This window comes from Carcharodon carcharias, chromosome 3 (genome assembly GCF_017639515.1).
Source record: "Carcharodon carcharias isolate sCarCar2 chromosome 3, sCarCar2.pri, whole genome shotgun sequence".
NCBI classification, from domain to species: Eukaryota; Metazoa; Chordata; class Chondrichthyes; order Lamniformes; family Lamnidae; genus Carcharodon; species Carcharodon carcharias.
In genome coordinates, this window is record NC_054469.1 from 55,529,581 (window position 1) to 55,546,447 (window position 16,867).

A 16,867-nucleotide genomic window follows, 5' to 3' on the forward strand; every position below is an offset into this window, starting at 1 on the left:
AAGTTGAAGGGAACAGGAGCGGGTGTGGAAACCACTCCCAGCCGCGGTCACGTTGCAAATGTGATTTCATGCTGGATGGCCAGTTAAGGTCCTCCCAATGTGAAACACGCCTTCTCAATGGTCGGGAAGGGCCGAGCAGGGGCAGGAGCCTGTCATGCACCAGGTCCAATGGCGACCTGATGGCGTTTTAAAACTGGCACAGGCAGCTCCCTGAAGGTTGCCAGGGGAGAATCTTTGGCATCTGTCCAGGAAACCATTTCATTCAAACAATGGCCTCACCAGTGGCCGGAGACGTCAGATGGGAGGGCAAGTCGGTGGGCACTCAGCTCCACCGTTTCTTGGATGAAAACCTCATAGTCCTTATGGAGCAGGTCGGTGTCAGGTGGGACACTGTAGTACCCAGGGCTAGTAGGAGGAGCCCACCGCACCTGACCAAAAATGCCTAGGTGCAGGTGGCAGGTGAGGTCAGCGGCCACGATGTTGTGTGGCGCACGTGGGTGCAGTGACGCAAAAGGTTCGATGATCTGCTGCGCTCAGCAAGGGTGAATGCTGAGTTGGCATGGATCAGTGTCGAGAAGTGTTAAGGACTGGCCATCCTCCCGTGGACCTCAGGGGTCTTAAAGTCTGAGCGCCAACTGTCACTGACACTGGCGCCAGCCAGGTGAGCCCTGGCTGCTTGGCCTGATTGCCTTGCGGGTTGAGGGCCACGACTCGTACGTGCCCTGCAAGGTGTCCCGGGGCGAGGAAGGGGGTGGTTGCCAGGCTGCAATGGCGCTGCAGGTAGAGTGGACAAATCAATGCTCCCCTGTCATTTCAGGAGATGAGAAACCATAACACCAATCAAAGAACTAAGACAGGCAGAGGCCCCACAAATCTCCTCATTCTGACAAGGTACGAAATGGATGCCTTGGAGCTAGAGTGCTGCCACTCACCTTGGTCAGCCAATCATGGAGAGGTAAGGGTGTCTGACAAAGGTAAGAGTGCAGTGCACAGAGGTGAGATAGTCGGGTTGTGCAAACATTCTTGTGTAGTCTCATAATTAGTGATAGCCTCAAACCTGGAGTCCCCATTGATCGTTGTAAGATGATGGCACCAAGATGCAGATCTCCATTGACTCACCAGGGTGACCATGTCACTGGCATGCACAGTGACAGTGTGATGACTTAAACTGATGACATGTTGTTGTTCTGTCCTAGAATCGCCAGCTCGCCCACGAACGCAGGAATCCCAAGAGCCACTCTTGAGGCCGGAAGACCACGGGGCTTTAGATGCACCTGCGCCACATCCCCTCTCTGCACCAAGCACCAGCGCAGATATTAGCACCTCGGTGGGCATTAGATCATCGGCCAGAATATTGGTGCATATTGGAGAGGGCACTTCACACTGGCCGTTCCCTCCCAGATGGGGCCAGCACAGGCTCCACTGGCCAGAGGACAACCACCAAGGTCATCAAGGTCATTAGGGCAGCACTGTCAGCAGTCTGTCTCCCATGCCGCTGCCAGCAAGGGGTGCAGGGTGCAACAAGATACAGCACTTGCAAATGTAAGTTTAAGGCACCATGAGCACAAGAGGGACTGTTCACAGGTGATCTTCTGTTCTGCCATGTTTTGTTAATATGTTTACTGGTATGACCATTAGAACCATATATTGTTATGTTCATTTGATGTGAATACCAACATGATATAAATTTTGTTTTTGTCTTGATGGCCTGAGTATGCTTCACTTGGACTTTGGGTTGAAAGGAAAGGGTCATTTCAAACATGGATGGAGGCAACACCTCTGGCATGAGGTCAAAGCAGATCCTTGGCAGCTTAACTGAAGGAGCATTGGATCAAGGCATTCCTGGTGTCCCTGCCTCCCTGAAGGATCCAGAGGTCTGCCTCCACATCCTCACCATGCTCCTCACCATGCTTCTCTTCTGACTCACCATTGGATTCATCCTCTGTGGCTTGTGGAGCTGCATCAAGATCCTCTTCCTCCAGTGGTCCCCCTTGCCAGTGCCAGATTGTGGAGAGCACAGCATGCGACCATTAGCAGTGACACCCGCTCTGGGGGTATTGTAGTGCTCCCCCTGAATGGTCCAGGCACCAGATGCGCATCTTCAGAAGACCTATGGTCCTCTATATCACGGCCCTTGTAGATGCATGATTCCTGTTGTAACGCTGCTCTGCTTCTGTTCTTGGGTGGTGGAGAGGCATCATAAGCCACCTTTTCAACGGATAGCCCTTGTCACCCATCAGCCACCCATCCAGTCGAGCTGGAGCAGTGAACAGCCTCGGCACCTGTGAGTGTCTGAGGATGTAAGTGTCATGGGAGCTGCCAGGGTACCTTGCACAGACTTGCAGAATCTGCATCTTGTGGTCACACACTATGTGGACATTCATCAAGTGGAATCCCTTCCTTTTGACAAAGGCACCCGGCTGACCCGCTGGTATCTTGAAGGCCACATGTGCAGTTAATGGCACCCTGGACATGGGGGATCCCGGCAATCACTGCAAACCCTCTGACTCACTCAGTCTGACTGGCCTTGTCCATCTGAAAATGAATAAATGTCATTACCTGCCTGAACAGAGCACCAGTCACCAGCTTGACGCAACTGTGGACTGCTGGTTGGGACGCTCCAGAAAGGTCTCCACTGACCCCTGGAAAGAGCTGGAGGCATAGAAGTTGAAGGCAACAGTGACCTTCAGAGCCACTGGCATGGGGCGTCCACCCACACAGCAGGAGCTGATCTCAGGCCAAATCATCTGGCAAATGGAGGTCAGTCTCCCTGGAGAGGTGGAGCCTCCTTCAGCATTGCACCTCGGGCATGTTGAGGTAGCTGCATCGCTGCCTATACACCCTGGCAGAAGGGTAGTGGCGGCTTTTGTGGCCCCTTCTGCCTTGGACTACCTGCTGGCCCTGCATCCCTTGTGCCTGCGCCTCTCCTCCCACAGGTCACTCCCCTGGAAGCTGCATTGGGACACCTGGCCTCCTCTCCCTTCTGCCCCTCTCTTCCTCCTCAGAGGAGGTGCCTCCATTGGAGAGCACAATCCCCGTTACCAGGGTAACAGAAGGCTGTCTTGTGCCTGGAAGGGCCCACATGGTCAAAATCCTCTGGAGGCTTTGGAGACACCAATGAGTCCTGAAATGAAGCCTCGACATGCTGAGACTGAAGCTCAGACAGACATGAAGCTGTCAAGTTCAAATTAGCAACCAGCAGCAAACTATCTCCTAAACTCCTGACAACTCACAATGGCAATGCTGCAGAGACTTTTTATTCCGCCCATGGATGAGGTTTTGTTAAAAATGGGCTGCCTGCCTGTCCGTTTTCCCTGTGTGATGAGCACAAAATTGCACGGGCAACATAAAATTGGGATCAATTGCCTCTTTAATGGCCTTAAGTGGCCCTTTAATTGTTGACAGGTGCGGGTCTGACACCCATGCTCGCCCGCTGACTTGAAGATTGCTCACATGCGGGATGACATTGGGACGCTCACACGATGTCATCTTGCACTATTTCGCATCCGTTTGGGTCGGGTGCACACCCGCCCGCGAGACATAAAATTCTGGCCCTGGATTCTTCTGCGCCTCAGAATTCTGCAGCCTTTCTCCATTTAAGTAATACTCTATTATTTTTCCTGTCAAGGTGAATAACTTTACATTTTCCCATATTATACTCCATCTGCCAGATTTTTGCCCACTCACTCAACCTATCTATATCTCTCCTCTTCACAACATATTTTCCTACCAATCTTTGTGTCATCTGCAAATTTAGCTACCATGTCTTCACTTCCCTCATCTAAATCATTAATATAAATTGTAAAAAGCTGAGGCCTCAGCACAGGCTCCTGTGGGACTCCACTTGTCACAACATGCCAATCCAAAAAAGACCCATTTATGCATACTCTCTGCTTTCAATCTTCTATCCATGCTAATAAGTTACCCTCTACATCATGAACTTTTATTTTCCGCAATAACCTTTGATGTGGCACCTTATCAAATGCCTTCTGTAAATCCAAGTACAGTACATCCATAGGCTCCCCTTTATCCACTGTGCATGTTATTCCTTTAAAGAACTCCATTAAATTGGTTAAACCTGATTTCCCTTTCACAAAATTATGCTGACTCTTCCCGATTACTTTGAGTTTTTCTAAGTGTCCAGCTATAACCTCCTTAATGATCAATTCTCGCATCTTCCCCATGACAGATGTCAGGCTAACTGGCCTATAGTTTCCTGTTTTCTGCCTCCTTCCCTTCTTGAATAGAGGGGCTATATTTACTACATTCCAATCTGGTGGGATCTCCTCAGAATCTAGTGAATTTTGGAAAATTAACACCAATGCATCTACTATCTCATTAGCCACCTCTTTTAAGACCCTAGGATGAAGTCCATCAGGACCTGAAGACTTATCAGCCTGCTGTTCCAACAGTTTGCTCAGTAAGGCTTCCCTCGTGATTGCAATTTCACCAAGTTACCCTTTCACTTCCACCTCTTGATTTACGGCTATTACTGAAATGCTTTTTTTGTATCCTCTATCCTCTAGCTCACTTTCTATCATACTCTAATTTCATTCTCCTGATTAATCTTTTAGTCATTCTCTGCGGTTCTTTTATTCTGACCAGTCATCTGACCTGCCTCTCATCTTTGCAATTGTATGATTTTTCCTTAAGTTTAATGCTTTTCCTAACTTCTTTAGTTAACCACGCTCATCTCCTTAGAATATTTCTTTAGAGTAGGAATATACTTATTCTGAATGTATTAAATGTCTGCCACTGCTTCTCTATTGATCTATCCTCTAGCCTAGTATCCAGTCCACTTCAGCTAGCTCAGCTTTTATGCCCACATAGTTGCCCTTATTTAAGTTTAAAATACTCACCTTAGATCAACTCTTCTCTCTTTCAAGTTGGATGTAAAATTCAATCATATTGTGATTGTTGCCACCTAGGGGTGCCTTCACTCTGAGGTCATAAATAATCCTGTCACATTACACAATACCAAGCCTACTATAACCCAATCTCTGGCTGGTTCCAGAACGTGCTGCTCTAAGAAAGTATCTCGGAAACATTCTATGAACTCCTCATGCAGGCTACTACTACCAATCTGATTTTTCCAGTTTATATGTAGATTAAAATCACCCATGATTATTGCCGTCCCTTTATTACAAGCGCCCAAGATTTCTTCGTGGTTACGGTTAGGTGGCCTGTAGACCACTCCTGCTAGTGACTTCTTTCCCCCACCTTTCCTCATCTCCACCCAAATCAATTCTATATCCGGATCTCCTGAACCAAGGTCATCTCTAACTATTGCACCAATGTCACCTTTGATTAAGAGTGCTATCCTTCCACTTTTATCTAGCTTCCTATTCTTCTTGAAAGTCATATGCGCCTCAATATTCAGGACCAAATCCTTGTCATGTTGCAGCCACGTCACCGTACTGGCTATCAGATCATATTTATTTACTTCAATGTGTGCTATCAATACAGTTAATTTGTTATCAATGCTAAACGCATTCTAATACAGAGCCTTTGGTTTTGCATTTTTGTTATCTTTGTAACATCTAGTCTTGACAGTTGATGTTAATAACAACACTTTTGTTATTAGCAGGCCATTAACATTATGGATAAATTTTCCACTGCAATCGTAACATGTCATCAGCGTTGTCTGATTTGATTACGATTTTGCCTTGCACAATGCAGTTTGTCCAATGAATAGTGATGTGGTGCTTCAAATCCATATTGGTGCATATCTTCCATCTAGCTCAAGTGTTTTTTCGCCAGTTCTAACTGCTCATCCAAGATGCACTCCTTCTCAGGATTTGAAGGACAACATTTCTGAAGATCAATCATACTGTAACTTTTGTTTTGTTTTCATGACCGGTATCAATTAAACTCGATTTTGCTGCTTAACATATGCTTTAAGCGTGTCTAAAAATCAGCAGTCTTATGCTTCAGCTTTCAGCCTGTTCAAATATGATTAATTCAGGCATTATATTTCTCTTGGGATTAAATGGTCAGCTAGGGTTTTCATGGCCTTATAATTTCCAACCTGTATCAATTCCAATATCAGATAGTGCATCAAATAAATCTTGCAAATGTTTATGCCATAATGCAAAAGCATAACTTTCTTTCACATAATACTGGTGATATCCAAACTCATCACAGCACACTGGTTGTACCCATTTCTTCCATCCTGAATAGAATGAAGTAAGGTTGTCATATAAGTCAAATGGGGTGGGGCGGGGCAGCGGCAGGGGAGAAGTGGGTATATGAGGTAATGCTGAGTCCATCATACTGGAAGAACTGCATTGTTACTTGGATCTACCGGTAGATACATAGGATACAGTTACTTTCTCACTTAAGAAACACATAGGCCTTAAGCTAAGGGAGACCTGTGTAATGTACAGGGATTAAATGTACAGGAATGCCACATTTATATTTCACAGTCATAGAAACATAGGCCAGAATCTAATGGAGGTGATGGGGGTCTCTGCTGTTGGCTGCAGGGCTGGTTAGAGCCCCACGTCATTTAGCTTTCCAGGAAGGCCTGCCGCATCATGTGCCACCCCAGCACTTGACAGGCCAGCAGTGCGCCTACCCCCAGGATCAAGGAATCTGAGTTCCATCTGCCAAGAATCAGGGGCTCTACTGAATGGCAGTACCTCTGGGGAGGTGATGGCTGCTGCTAGTTGCTGCTCACTGTTGGATCCCAGGCCACAGGAGAGTGATGGTGGGAGGTGGTTCATAGTTTGGGGGTCACAGGGAAGCAGGGAAAGGGGTCAGCAGCAAGGACAGGGTGGGTCACTCTCAGTGTCCCTCCACACCACACACACCAATCCCACCACCCCCCCCTCCCCCCGCAACTTCCCGATGCTGGGTCCCTTGACCACTGAGTGCCTTTGAACAAGGGATCTGCGCCCAGGAACCTGAAAGCAACCCTGACAGGGTTTGTTTGTTGTGCTCCAAGCATTGTGAGTCTCCCACTCCCCCACTCACTGCCAGGTTAAGGCCCTTAAGGGCATCAACTGGAGGCATAGTGGGAAGACCACGACGATAGGCCTTCCTGCCATGGACTTAATTGGGGTGGAGATAAAGAGATGGGGTCCCTACCTGCCATCCTCCTGCCTGAATAAATGCCCCTCTGCCACCAAGGAGGACAGAAGGTCCCAGCATAGGAACAGAAGTGGGTCATTTAGATCCTTGAGCATGTTCCACCATTCAATGAGACCATGTGACCTAACTCCATATATCCATCTTTGCCCCATACCCCTTGATGCTTTGTTCACAAAAATCTATCAGTCCCAGATTCAAAATTAACAATTGACTTACCATCTACTAACACTTGCAGAAGAGAATTCCAAACTTCTATTACTCTTTGAAAGTAAACATGATTATGTTCTCTAGTCCTAGACTCCCCATTTAGCAGAAATAGTTTCCCTCTATAACAACAATTTATATTTATATAGCGCCCTTAATGTAATAAAATGTCCCAAGGCACTTCACAGAAGTGTTATAAAGCAAAGTAAGACACCGGGTCATGTAAAGAGGTATTTGGTCAGAAGACTAAAAGCTATTGAAAGTGGTAGGTTTTATGGAGTGTCTTAAAGGAGGAAAGTGAGGTAGAGAGAGACAGAGAAATGTTGGAAGGGAATTCCAGAATTTGGGGCCAAGGCAACTAAGGGCGTGGCCACCAATGGTGGAGTAACTAAAATCAGGGATGCACAAGCGGCCAGAATTAGAGAGCTATCTCAGACGGCTGTGGGGCTGGAGGAGGTTAAAGAGATAGGGAGGGGCAATGCCATGGAGGGATTTGAAAACAAAGATGTTCCTGAACTGGGAGCCAACATAGATTAACATGGTCCTTTGTGGAAGACCAGCCAGGAGTGCGATCAATAGTCAACTTTACAGCTAATGGCCTGGATTTTCATCAGAGAGGCGGGTAGCAGGAGTCGGGAAAACTTCTGGCTTGGCCCTCATGCCTCAGGGGAAAATAACCGCAAAGGCTGGATCTTCATTGCCAACCAGCTGACCTGGGAAAGAGTTTGGAGGCAGCCACACGGGCTATTGACTGCGGAGGTGGGCTGTTTAAAGGTCCCGCCTCGGTGCTGTGGGACTTCATCCTAGTTAAAATAAAAATAGAAAGGCCTTCAAGCTCTCATCCCTCACAACCCCTCACCCTCTGCACACTCCTCATGCCCCATCCATACTACCTCATGCCCCCCATCCACCCACTATGGTCCCTCATGCCAAGGAATGCCCCCCATGCCCTAGGGCCCCTCATCCCCACCATGCCAAGGCACTTTTAAGCTTTATTTACACATTCTATTGTCACCATAGTGTTCTTTGCTTTTATACTGTTTACGGTGGGTGACTGGATGTGTAAGTGCCATAACTTGGCATGGGGGGCATAAGGGGCCACAGGGGCTGGTTGGGGACTTTGCCTTGGCATGGCAGGCATGAGGGCCATAGATGGTGGGTGGGAGGATACCTTGGCATGGGGGGGCATGGGGTGTACCCTTTGAACTTACCTTTTAAAAGGTCCCCTCATGCAGTCTATGGTTTACAACTCTCCTGAGGTGCCACGAGCCACGAATCCTTTAAAAGCTGGTCTGACTCCATGAAAATTGTGGACATGACTATGCCTGCAATGGAGCCGGCCAGGCTGAGAGTGTGAGGTCTGGATCTTTGTCTTGAATCAGCCCACAGAAGACCCTTCTGAAAATCGGACAACACGGGAATGGGATTGGGCTAACCAGAATCGGGACCTGCCCATTGTTTCTAAGGGTTCCGGAGTCGTCCTAACTCAATGAAAATCCAGGCTAGTGTTTCAGGTTGATGACCTTTCACTAGAACTGATCTGTTTTGATGAAAAATCATCCACCTGAATAGTTAACTCTGTTCTCTGTCCACACGCTGTCTGACTTGCTGAATATTTCCAGCATTTTCTGTTTTTATTTCAGATTTCTTGCATCCGCAGTGTTTTGCTTTTGTTATCACCTTATTCGTTGTTTTAATTTGCTAGAATGACCAATGTTGTAGTAGACAATTACCGATCACTGAGACAACCCCTTCCCCTCACCTCTATACAACAGGAATCCAGCTGAGTTGCCTCTTCTTATTCTTCTATAGATTGAAAACCGTAAATTGTATTTGTCTTGACAAAATATAAATGAAAACTGACTTACCTTCATGAGCAAACTCCTTCGTTCTTCATTATCTGGTAGGTGCCGAATACTGTGAGGCAGATACCAGAAGCAGACATTGGTGTGCTGTGGCTGAACAACAGAAACAGGGAAAAATGACCATTCAAGAATCTGAGTATTAAATTATGTAAAGTCAATTGCAAGTTCTTATATCATTTCATCTAACACCTCATTAAATTATATTTAAATGATGATGAATGATGTTCCTCAGCTTCCTAGGTACTAAAGATATGGTTGCATTGAGAGGAAGTTTCCTCTGCATGCATTATTGCAGAAAAATCACAAAACATATTCCATTCTACTAAAAATAATGAGGTGGAGGAAATCTTCCTGCTGGTTCTTACTCTGATTTCTACTTTGATTGTAGTTCTGAATCATGCTCCAATAGTTACTTTGATCCTTGTGATTGTATCTGTTATGCTTGGATTTTTGCCTTAATTCATGCCCTTTTTTACTCTGAATCTCACACTGAATTTTACATTGACTCCTGCCTGAATTTTTTTTATTCATTCATGGAATGTGGGCTTTGCTGGCTGGGCCAGCATTTATTGCCCATCCCTAGTTGCCCTTGAGAGGTTGGTGGTGAGCTGTCTTCTTGAACCGCTGCAGTCCATCATTACCCTGCTTCTTATGCTTGGCTGTCACTCTTTGAACTTTGCAATTGTGACTCAGTGTTTTTTTTCTGATATTTGGAGCAGGAATTGTGAGGATGCACTGCTGGTATGTTGCCTCCTTGAAGGTGTAGCCCCAAATTCAGCACCAGGTATTCCCATCTAGTGTGCTCACAATTCCCGTCTTTCTAAATCGGTATTCCATTTAGCTTGATTGTTTGACATGTAAACAGTTGTTATATCTTTTACCTCAGAGCTGTAATTGTTCTTTGCTTACAGATCAGACAGTAAAGTTTGTGGTATAGTCCAACAATGAATGGTAAGTGGTTCTTATTTTCATAAATACTGTCATGCTAGTAATGTTGCATGACTTGGCTTTGTCTTGTACCAAAATAATTAGCGATGTAGTAACCCTCTCCTCCCAACTCTCAAAGGCAGCCCAACAGGATCAAAAGTGAAACAGCTCTGTGGAGTCAGTGGTAGTTCAGAGGAAACAGGCAGATTGTCTAGCTCAGGGACAGCTCAGTGAGGTTGACTGTAGCCTGGAGGCATAAGGCACAGCTTGGCTGGTGAAGGGCAGCTCAGAACACTGAAAGCTGGCTCAGCAGCAGAAATAATACTGTTTAGCACAACTTGAAAAAAATCTGCTTTGCTTAATCAAAATATAACATCACTATTGCATGGGTCCTGTATTTGAACAGAACTGGAGCTAACTGTATTTACATAATTATATTTAGTGTCAAATAAGGTTTTGCATATCCTCCATTGATGGAGTTTGATGTTAACATTTCCATCTTAGTAATTGGAAACAAATTCAAACATACTTTCCCATCAAGCACCATTTCGAATCCTTCTCTGTTCCTTATTTTATTATATAAGTAATCTGAAAGATCCAAACACTTGTCAATCTGTGCCTCAAATCCCATGGTACCCTACAAAAGAGGTAAAAAAATAACTTTCCTTTAGTCAGTTATGATGCAAAAGCAGTTACAAACCATTGAGCACCTTTGGAAGGTATCTACCCCCTGCTTTTCCTTGATGGCTCTTTCTGTACCAGTGACAATCCATAGCCAAGTGAAGGTGGGGGAGGCAGATGAAGAGTCTGGATGAACAGTTCTCAGAACTGGACCAGTCCCATTCTGAAACTTGAACACAGAAGGCAAATGGCAGAGATTAAGGATAACTCTCAGCTACTGTGTGATAGTGACTTGTCTTTGCTCACCACTTTCCCTTGGTAATACCATCCAGATTTCACCAGATGTGGCATCTTAAATTCACGTGATTGCCAGCCTCCTTCCCACTTCCACTTTGGCCCAGGCCAGGAACTGGTGGTAACCTCATAAGGATCTGCTATTTAAGATGACATGATGCCATTGTTGATTTCCAACTGGTGTGGTGTACACTGTGCAAGCCATGCCCAATTACATATAACAGCCCAATTATCAAACCTTAAAAGAACCGCTGGAGGCTGGTTTGGAAACTAAAGGTAATTTTGTTTAATTAAGGTTCTCACTCATTGTCCACTGCTCTATGCTCTCCATTCAATAAAATCATGGCTGATCAGATTGTGGCCCTAACTCCACTCTCCTGCCCACCACCCACAACCCTCGACACCCTTTTAGATCAAAAATCTGCTCAGCCTTGAATATATTAAATAACCCCATGAAAGTGAATTCTGACCCTCTAAGAGAAAAAAATCCACCTTATTTCCATCTTAAGTACAAGACCCTTCATTTTTTAACTGTACCTCCAATACTAGATTCCAAATGCGGTGAAACATCCTCTGAGCATCTACCCTGCCAAGCACCCTCAGAATCTTGCATGTTTCAATTTGATCACCTCTCATTCTTTTATGATCCAATGAACATAGGCCCAACCTGCTCCACATATCCTCATAAGATAAACCACTCATCCCAGGAATTAGTCTAATGAACATGTTTCAGAACTGTTTCCAATGCAAATATATCCTCCTTAAACATGGAGACACCAAAATTGTACATAGTACTCTAGGTGTGGTCTCAACAATGCCCTGTACAGTTGTAGCAAGACTTCCCTACTTTCATACTCCACGCACCTTGCAATAAAGGCCATCATTCCATTTGTCTTGACAGATGCTGTCAGCTCTGTTTCTCTCTCCACAGATGCTGCCAGACCTGCTGGGTTTTTCTAGCATTTTCTGTTTTTTTCCATTTGTCTTCTTAATTACTTGCTGTCACTGCGTGCTGACATCTTGTGATTCATATACAAGGGACATCCAGATTCCTCTATACTGCAACATTCTGTAGTCTCACTTCATTTAAATAATATTCTCCTTTTCTATTCTTCCTGCCAAAGTGGACAACCTCACAATGTCCCATGTATTACTTCATCTGCCAATTCAGTTAATCTATCTATATCCCTTTGCAGTCTCATATCCATGCCCCCACTTGCTTTCCTATTTTTGTATTGTCAGCAAATTTGGCTATAACATAGTCAGTCCCTACATCCAAGTCATTAATAGAGATCATAAAGAATTAAGGCCCCAGTAGTGATTGATGTAGCACTCCACTCGTTACAGTTCGCCAACCTGAAAATTATATTTTTTCTTTCATGGGGTTTGGATGACACTGAATAGGCCAACATTTGTTATCCATCACTTCTTGTCCTTAAGAAGGTGGTGGTGAGCTGCCTTCTTGAACCTCTGCAGTCCATGTGTTGTAGGTACATGCACAGTGCTGTAAGGAAGGGAGTTCCAGGATTTTGACCCAGCGACTGTGAAGGAATGGTGATATAATTCCAAGTCAGGATGGTGAGTAGCTCGGAGGGAAACTTGGAAGTGGTGGTCTTCCCATCTATCTACTCTCTATCACAATCACAAGGGAAACAAGGTCGCTAGTTTGCAATGTGCTGTCAAAGGAGTCTTGGTCTGTCGCTGCACTTTACCTTGTATACGGTATACACTGCTGCCACTATGCGTCATTGATGGAGGGAGTGAATGCTGAAGGTGGTGGATAGGGTGCTAATCAAGTGGGCTGTTTTGTCCTGGATGTTGAGGAGTTTACTGAGTGTTGTTGGAGCCACACTCATTCAGGCAAGTGCAGAATATTCCATCACATTACTGACTTGTGCCTTGAAGCTGGTGGACAGGCTTTGGGAAGTCAGGAGGTGAGTTATTCCCAGCCTCTGACCTGCCCTTGTGGCTACAGTATTCATATGGCTGGTCCATTTCAGTTTCTGGTCAATGGTAACCCCCAGGCTGTGGTTACTGGGGGATTTGACGATGGTAATGCATCGAAAATTAAGGGGAGATGGTTAGATTCTTTCTCATTGGAGATGGTCATTGCCTGGCATTTGTGTGGCATGAATGTTACTTGCCACTTATCAGTTAAAGCCTGAATGTCGTCCAGGTCTTGCTGCATTTGAACATGAAACGCTTCAGTATTTGAGGAGTTGTAAATGATACCTAACATTGTGCAATCATCAGTGAACATCCCCACTTCTGACCTTATGACAGATGGAAGGTCATTAATGAAGCAGCTGAAGGTGGCTGGGTCTAAGACACTACCCTGAGAAACTCTTGCAGTGATATCCTTGAACTGAGATGATTGGCTTCCAACAGTCCTTTGTGCTAGGTGGGACTCTAACCAGCAGAGAGCTTGCCCCCTGATTCCCACTGACGTTAATAATAAAAAAGGAAAATACTGGAAAAACTCAGCAGATCTGACAGCATCTGTGGAGACAGAAACAGAGTTAACATTTCGAGTCTGTATGACTCGCAGACCAGGCGACCACTTTGTGGAACATCTTCAGTCTGTTCACAAGCATGACACAGACCTTCCTGTCGCTTGCCATTTCAACACACCACCCTGCTCTCATGTCCACACGTTCGTCCTTGGCCTGCTTCAATGTTTCAGTGAAGCCCAACGTAAACTGGAGGAACAGCACTTCATCTCCTGATTAGGTACTTTACAGCCTTCCGGATTTAACATTGAGTTCAACAACTTCAGACCCTGAAACCTGTCGTCTGTCTTCACCCCTTTTTAAATCCCCCTTTTTAAAAATTTTTTTTTTTATCCACTTATTTTCATTTTTATTCATTTATTCATTGTTTTATCCCCTTTCTTATCCCTTTTTCCATCCTTTATCCCCAAGCACCGCCCTCTCCCCCCACCCCACCCCAAAAGGGCCATCTGTTGCTTGTTCCATGTTGTTCTTTCAGATAGTGCTGACCCTTGTTCTGCTATTATCACATTCTGCTTTCTTACCTTTATGCCACTATCAGCACCTTCTTTAGCCCTTACCACTACCATTAACACTCCCTTTGTCTTTTCATCCATGACATCTTTCTCAACCTCTTCTTAGTCCCCAACTATTGCTGGCCTTCTATCCAGCTTCACCTGCTCCACCCCCCTTAAACAGTATAAATTTAATCACATTTCTACTTCTCCTTAGCTCTGAAGAAGGGTCATACAGACTCGAAACATTAACTCTGTTTCTCTCTCCACAGATGATGCCAGACTTGTTTAGTTTTTCCAGAATTTTCTGCTTTTACTTCAGATTTCCAGCATCCGCAGTATTTTGCTTTTATCTCACTGACTTCAGTTTTGCTAGGACTCCTTGCTACTACATTCAGTCAAATACTGCCTTCACATCAAGGTCAGTCACTCTCACCTGATCTCTCGTGTTCAAGCTCTTTTGTTCATGTTTGGATCAAGGCTGTAATGAGAACCCAAACTTAGCGTCAGTGGGGTTACTTCTGATTGAGTGCTGCTTGATAGCACTGTTGACGACTCCTTCCATCGCTTTGCTGATGATGATGGGACGGTATTTGGCTGAGTTGGATTTGTCCTGCTTTTTGTGGAAAGGGCATATCTGCACAATTTTCTGCATTGTCGGGTAGCTGCCAGTTTTGTAGCTGTGCTGGAGCAGTTTGGCTAGGGGCATTCCTAGTTCTGGAGCACAAATCTTTAGTACTACTGCCAGAATGTCATCAGGGCCTTTGCAGTAGCCATTGCCTTAAGTCATTTCTTGAAATCACATGGAGTGAATCAAATTGGCTGAAGGCTGGCATCTGTGATGCTGGGAGCCTCAGAAGGAAGCCGGGATGGATCATCCACTCAGCACTTCTGGCTGAGGATGATTGAGGATGCTTCAGCTTTGTGCTTTGTACTAATGTGCTGGGCTCCCCCATTATGGATGGGGAAATTTGTGAAGCTTCCCTTGTGATTTGTTGTTTAATTGTTCACCACCATTCATGACTGAATGTGGCAGGACTGCAGAGCTTAGATCTGAACATTTGGTTGGTGAACTGCTTAGCTTTGTCTATCACTTGCTGTTCCCACTGTTTGGCATGCAAGCAGTCCTGTGTTGTTGCTTCACCAGGTTGACACCTCATTTTTAATTATTCCTGATGTTTCTTCTGGTATTTTTTCCAGCACTCTTCATTGAACCATTTATTTGGACTCTCTGGGAAGAATTTTCCCCCCGTTGGGGGGGGAGTGCAGGAGTGGGCGCGGGCAGGCACGCCTCTGATCGGCACTCCTGATCGAGGGTGCGCCGCCATTTTACATGGGCGGGCCAATTAAGGCCCGCCCAGTGTGACATCTGCCAGGAAGCACAAGCGCTCCCTGTGCGGCGGGGGTGGGAGTTCCCTCAGCCGAGAATGCACTCTTTTGCGCATGCACACGAAAGAGCGCACTCATCTCCCTGAGGCTAAGTGCTGCCTCAGGGAGATTGGCATCAAATTTAAAAATGGTCAAGGTGCACAGACAAAATTTCCCTGACATGTCCCCTCATGTGACACTGTCACATGAGTTGGGACATGTCCATCACATTTAATCAAACATTTATTAAATTTTTAAAAACCCTCATGATACCTCATCCCACCCGTGGATGAGGTTTTATTCTTTTTCTGAAGCCCGCCAGGGCTCCCGGCCTGCCCGCCAACCTTAAGGTTGGACAGATAGGTCCATTAATTATCTCAATTACTTTTTAAATGGCCTCAATAGGTCAGTGAGTGAACAGCTGATTTGATTGTGCCCCCGCCGACCTGAAAATTAAAATGATGCAGGATGACATCAGGATTTCCGCCCGACATCATCCCTGTCATTTTACGGTTCGGCGAGTGGGCCCCGCCCTAAAGATCTTGGCCTCTGTCCATGCATCCTGTGAAGCCATGAGTTCTTATCACGTGCAGTAACCTTTTATGTGACACCTTATCTAATATTTTTTGAAAATCCAAATACATTACTTCTACTGGTACCTCTTTATCCACCTTGTTTGTTACATCCTTAAAGAACTCCAGTAGTTGAATTTGTATTGCATGATTTCCCTTTCACAAAACCATATTGGCTCTGACTGTTGATAAGAGGTTTTTCTAAATTTTTTCTACTACCTCCTTAATAGTGGATTCTAGCATTTTCCCAATGACAGATGTTAGTCTAACTGGCCTATAGTTTCCTGCTTTCCGTCTCCCTCCTTTCTTGAATAAATCACATTTGTGATTTTCCAATCTGCTGGGACCTTTTCAGAATTTAGAGAACTTTGCAAGATTACAACTAACACATCTACTATCTCTGCAGCCATTTCTTTTAAGATCCTAGGTTGCAGACCATCAGGTCCAGGGGCATTGTCAGCCTTAAGTCCCATGGGTTTTCCTGGTACTTTTTCTCTCATGATGTTGATTGTTTTAAGTTCCTCCATTTGCTGTCCTGCTTTTCTACTGTTCTTGTGATAGGTTTTGCGCATGTCTTCTACCATGAGTACAGATACAAAATATTTATTCAAACTCCCTGTCATTTCCTTGTTTCCCATTATTAATTCCGGAATTTCATCCTCTTAGGCATCAACACTCACCTTAGCTACTCTTTTTCTTATATGACACTTTTATTGCCTGATTTTATATTTCTTGCTAGTTTGCTCTCATACTCCATTTAGTAAAGATTTGAGACATAGGAAGTTCAAGCTTGCCCATGAAAAGTGGAGAATGACCAAACATTGGGAAATAGGCTGAATTTTATACCATCAACCAGCATTTTGTGATGCTCCAATACACCGTTACACCATGGCACCAAGCTACACTATTTCAAATCATAA

The 16,867-nt window shown here is 45.1% G+C and overlaps 1 protein-coding gene across 3 annotated transcripts in view; it reads right to left on the reverse strand.

The window, feature by feature from the left end:
• gad2 (glutamate decarboxylase 2) overlaps positions 1-16,867 on the reverse strand; it is a 122,289-nt gene that overhangs the window by 14,481 nt on the left and 90,941 nt on the right. For 2 of the 3 annotated variants that reach the window (XM_041184234.1, XM_041184235.1), the window contains exons 10-11: positions 10,618-10,725; positions 9,165-9,254 (exon numbers count right to left, since the gene is read on the reverse strand). In XM_041184234.1, coding sequence (XP_041040168.1) covers positions 9,165-9,254; positions 10,618-10,725 — 198 coding nt within the window. The remainder of the gene's footprint in view (positions 1-9,164; positions 9,255-10,617; positions 10,726-16,867) is intronic. The other variant, XM_041184232.1, reaches the window with a different exon arrangement.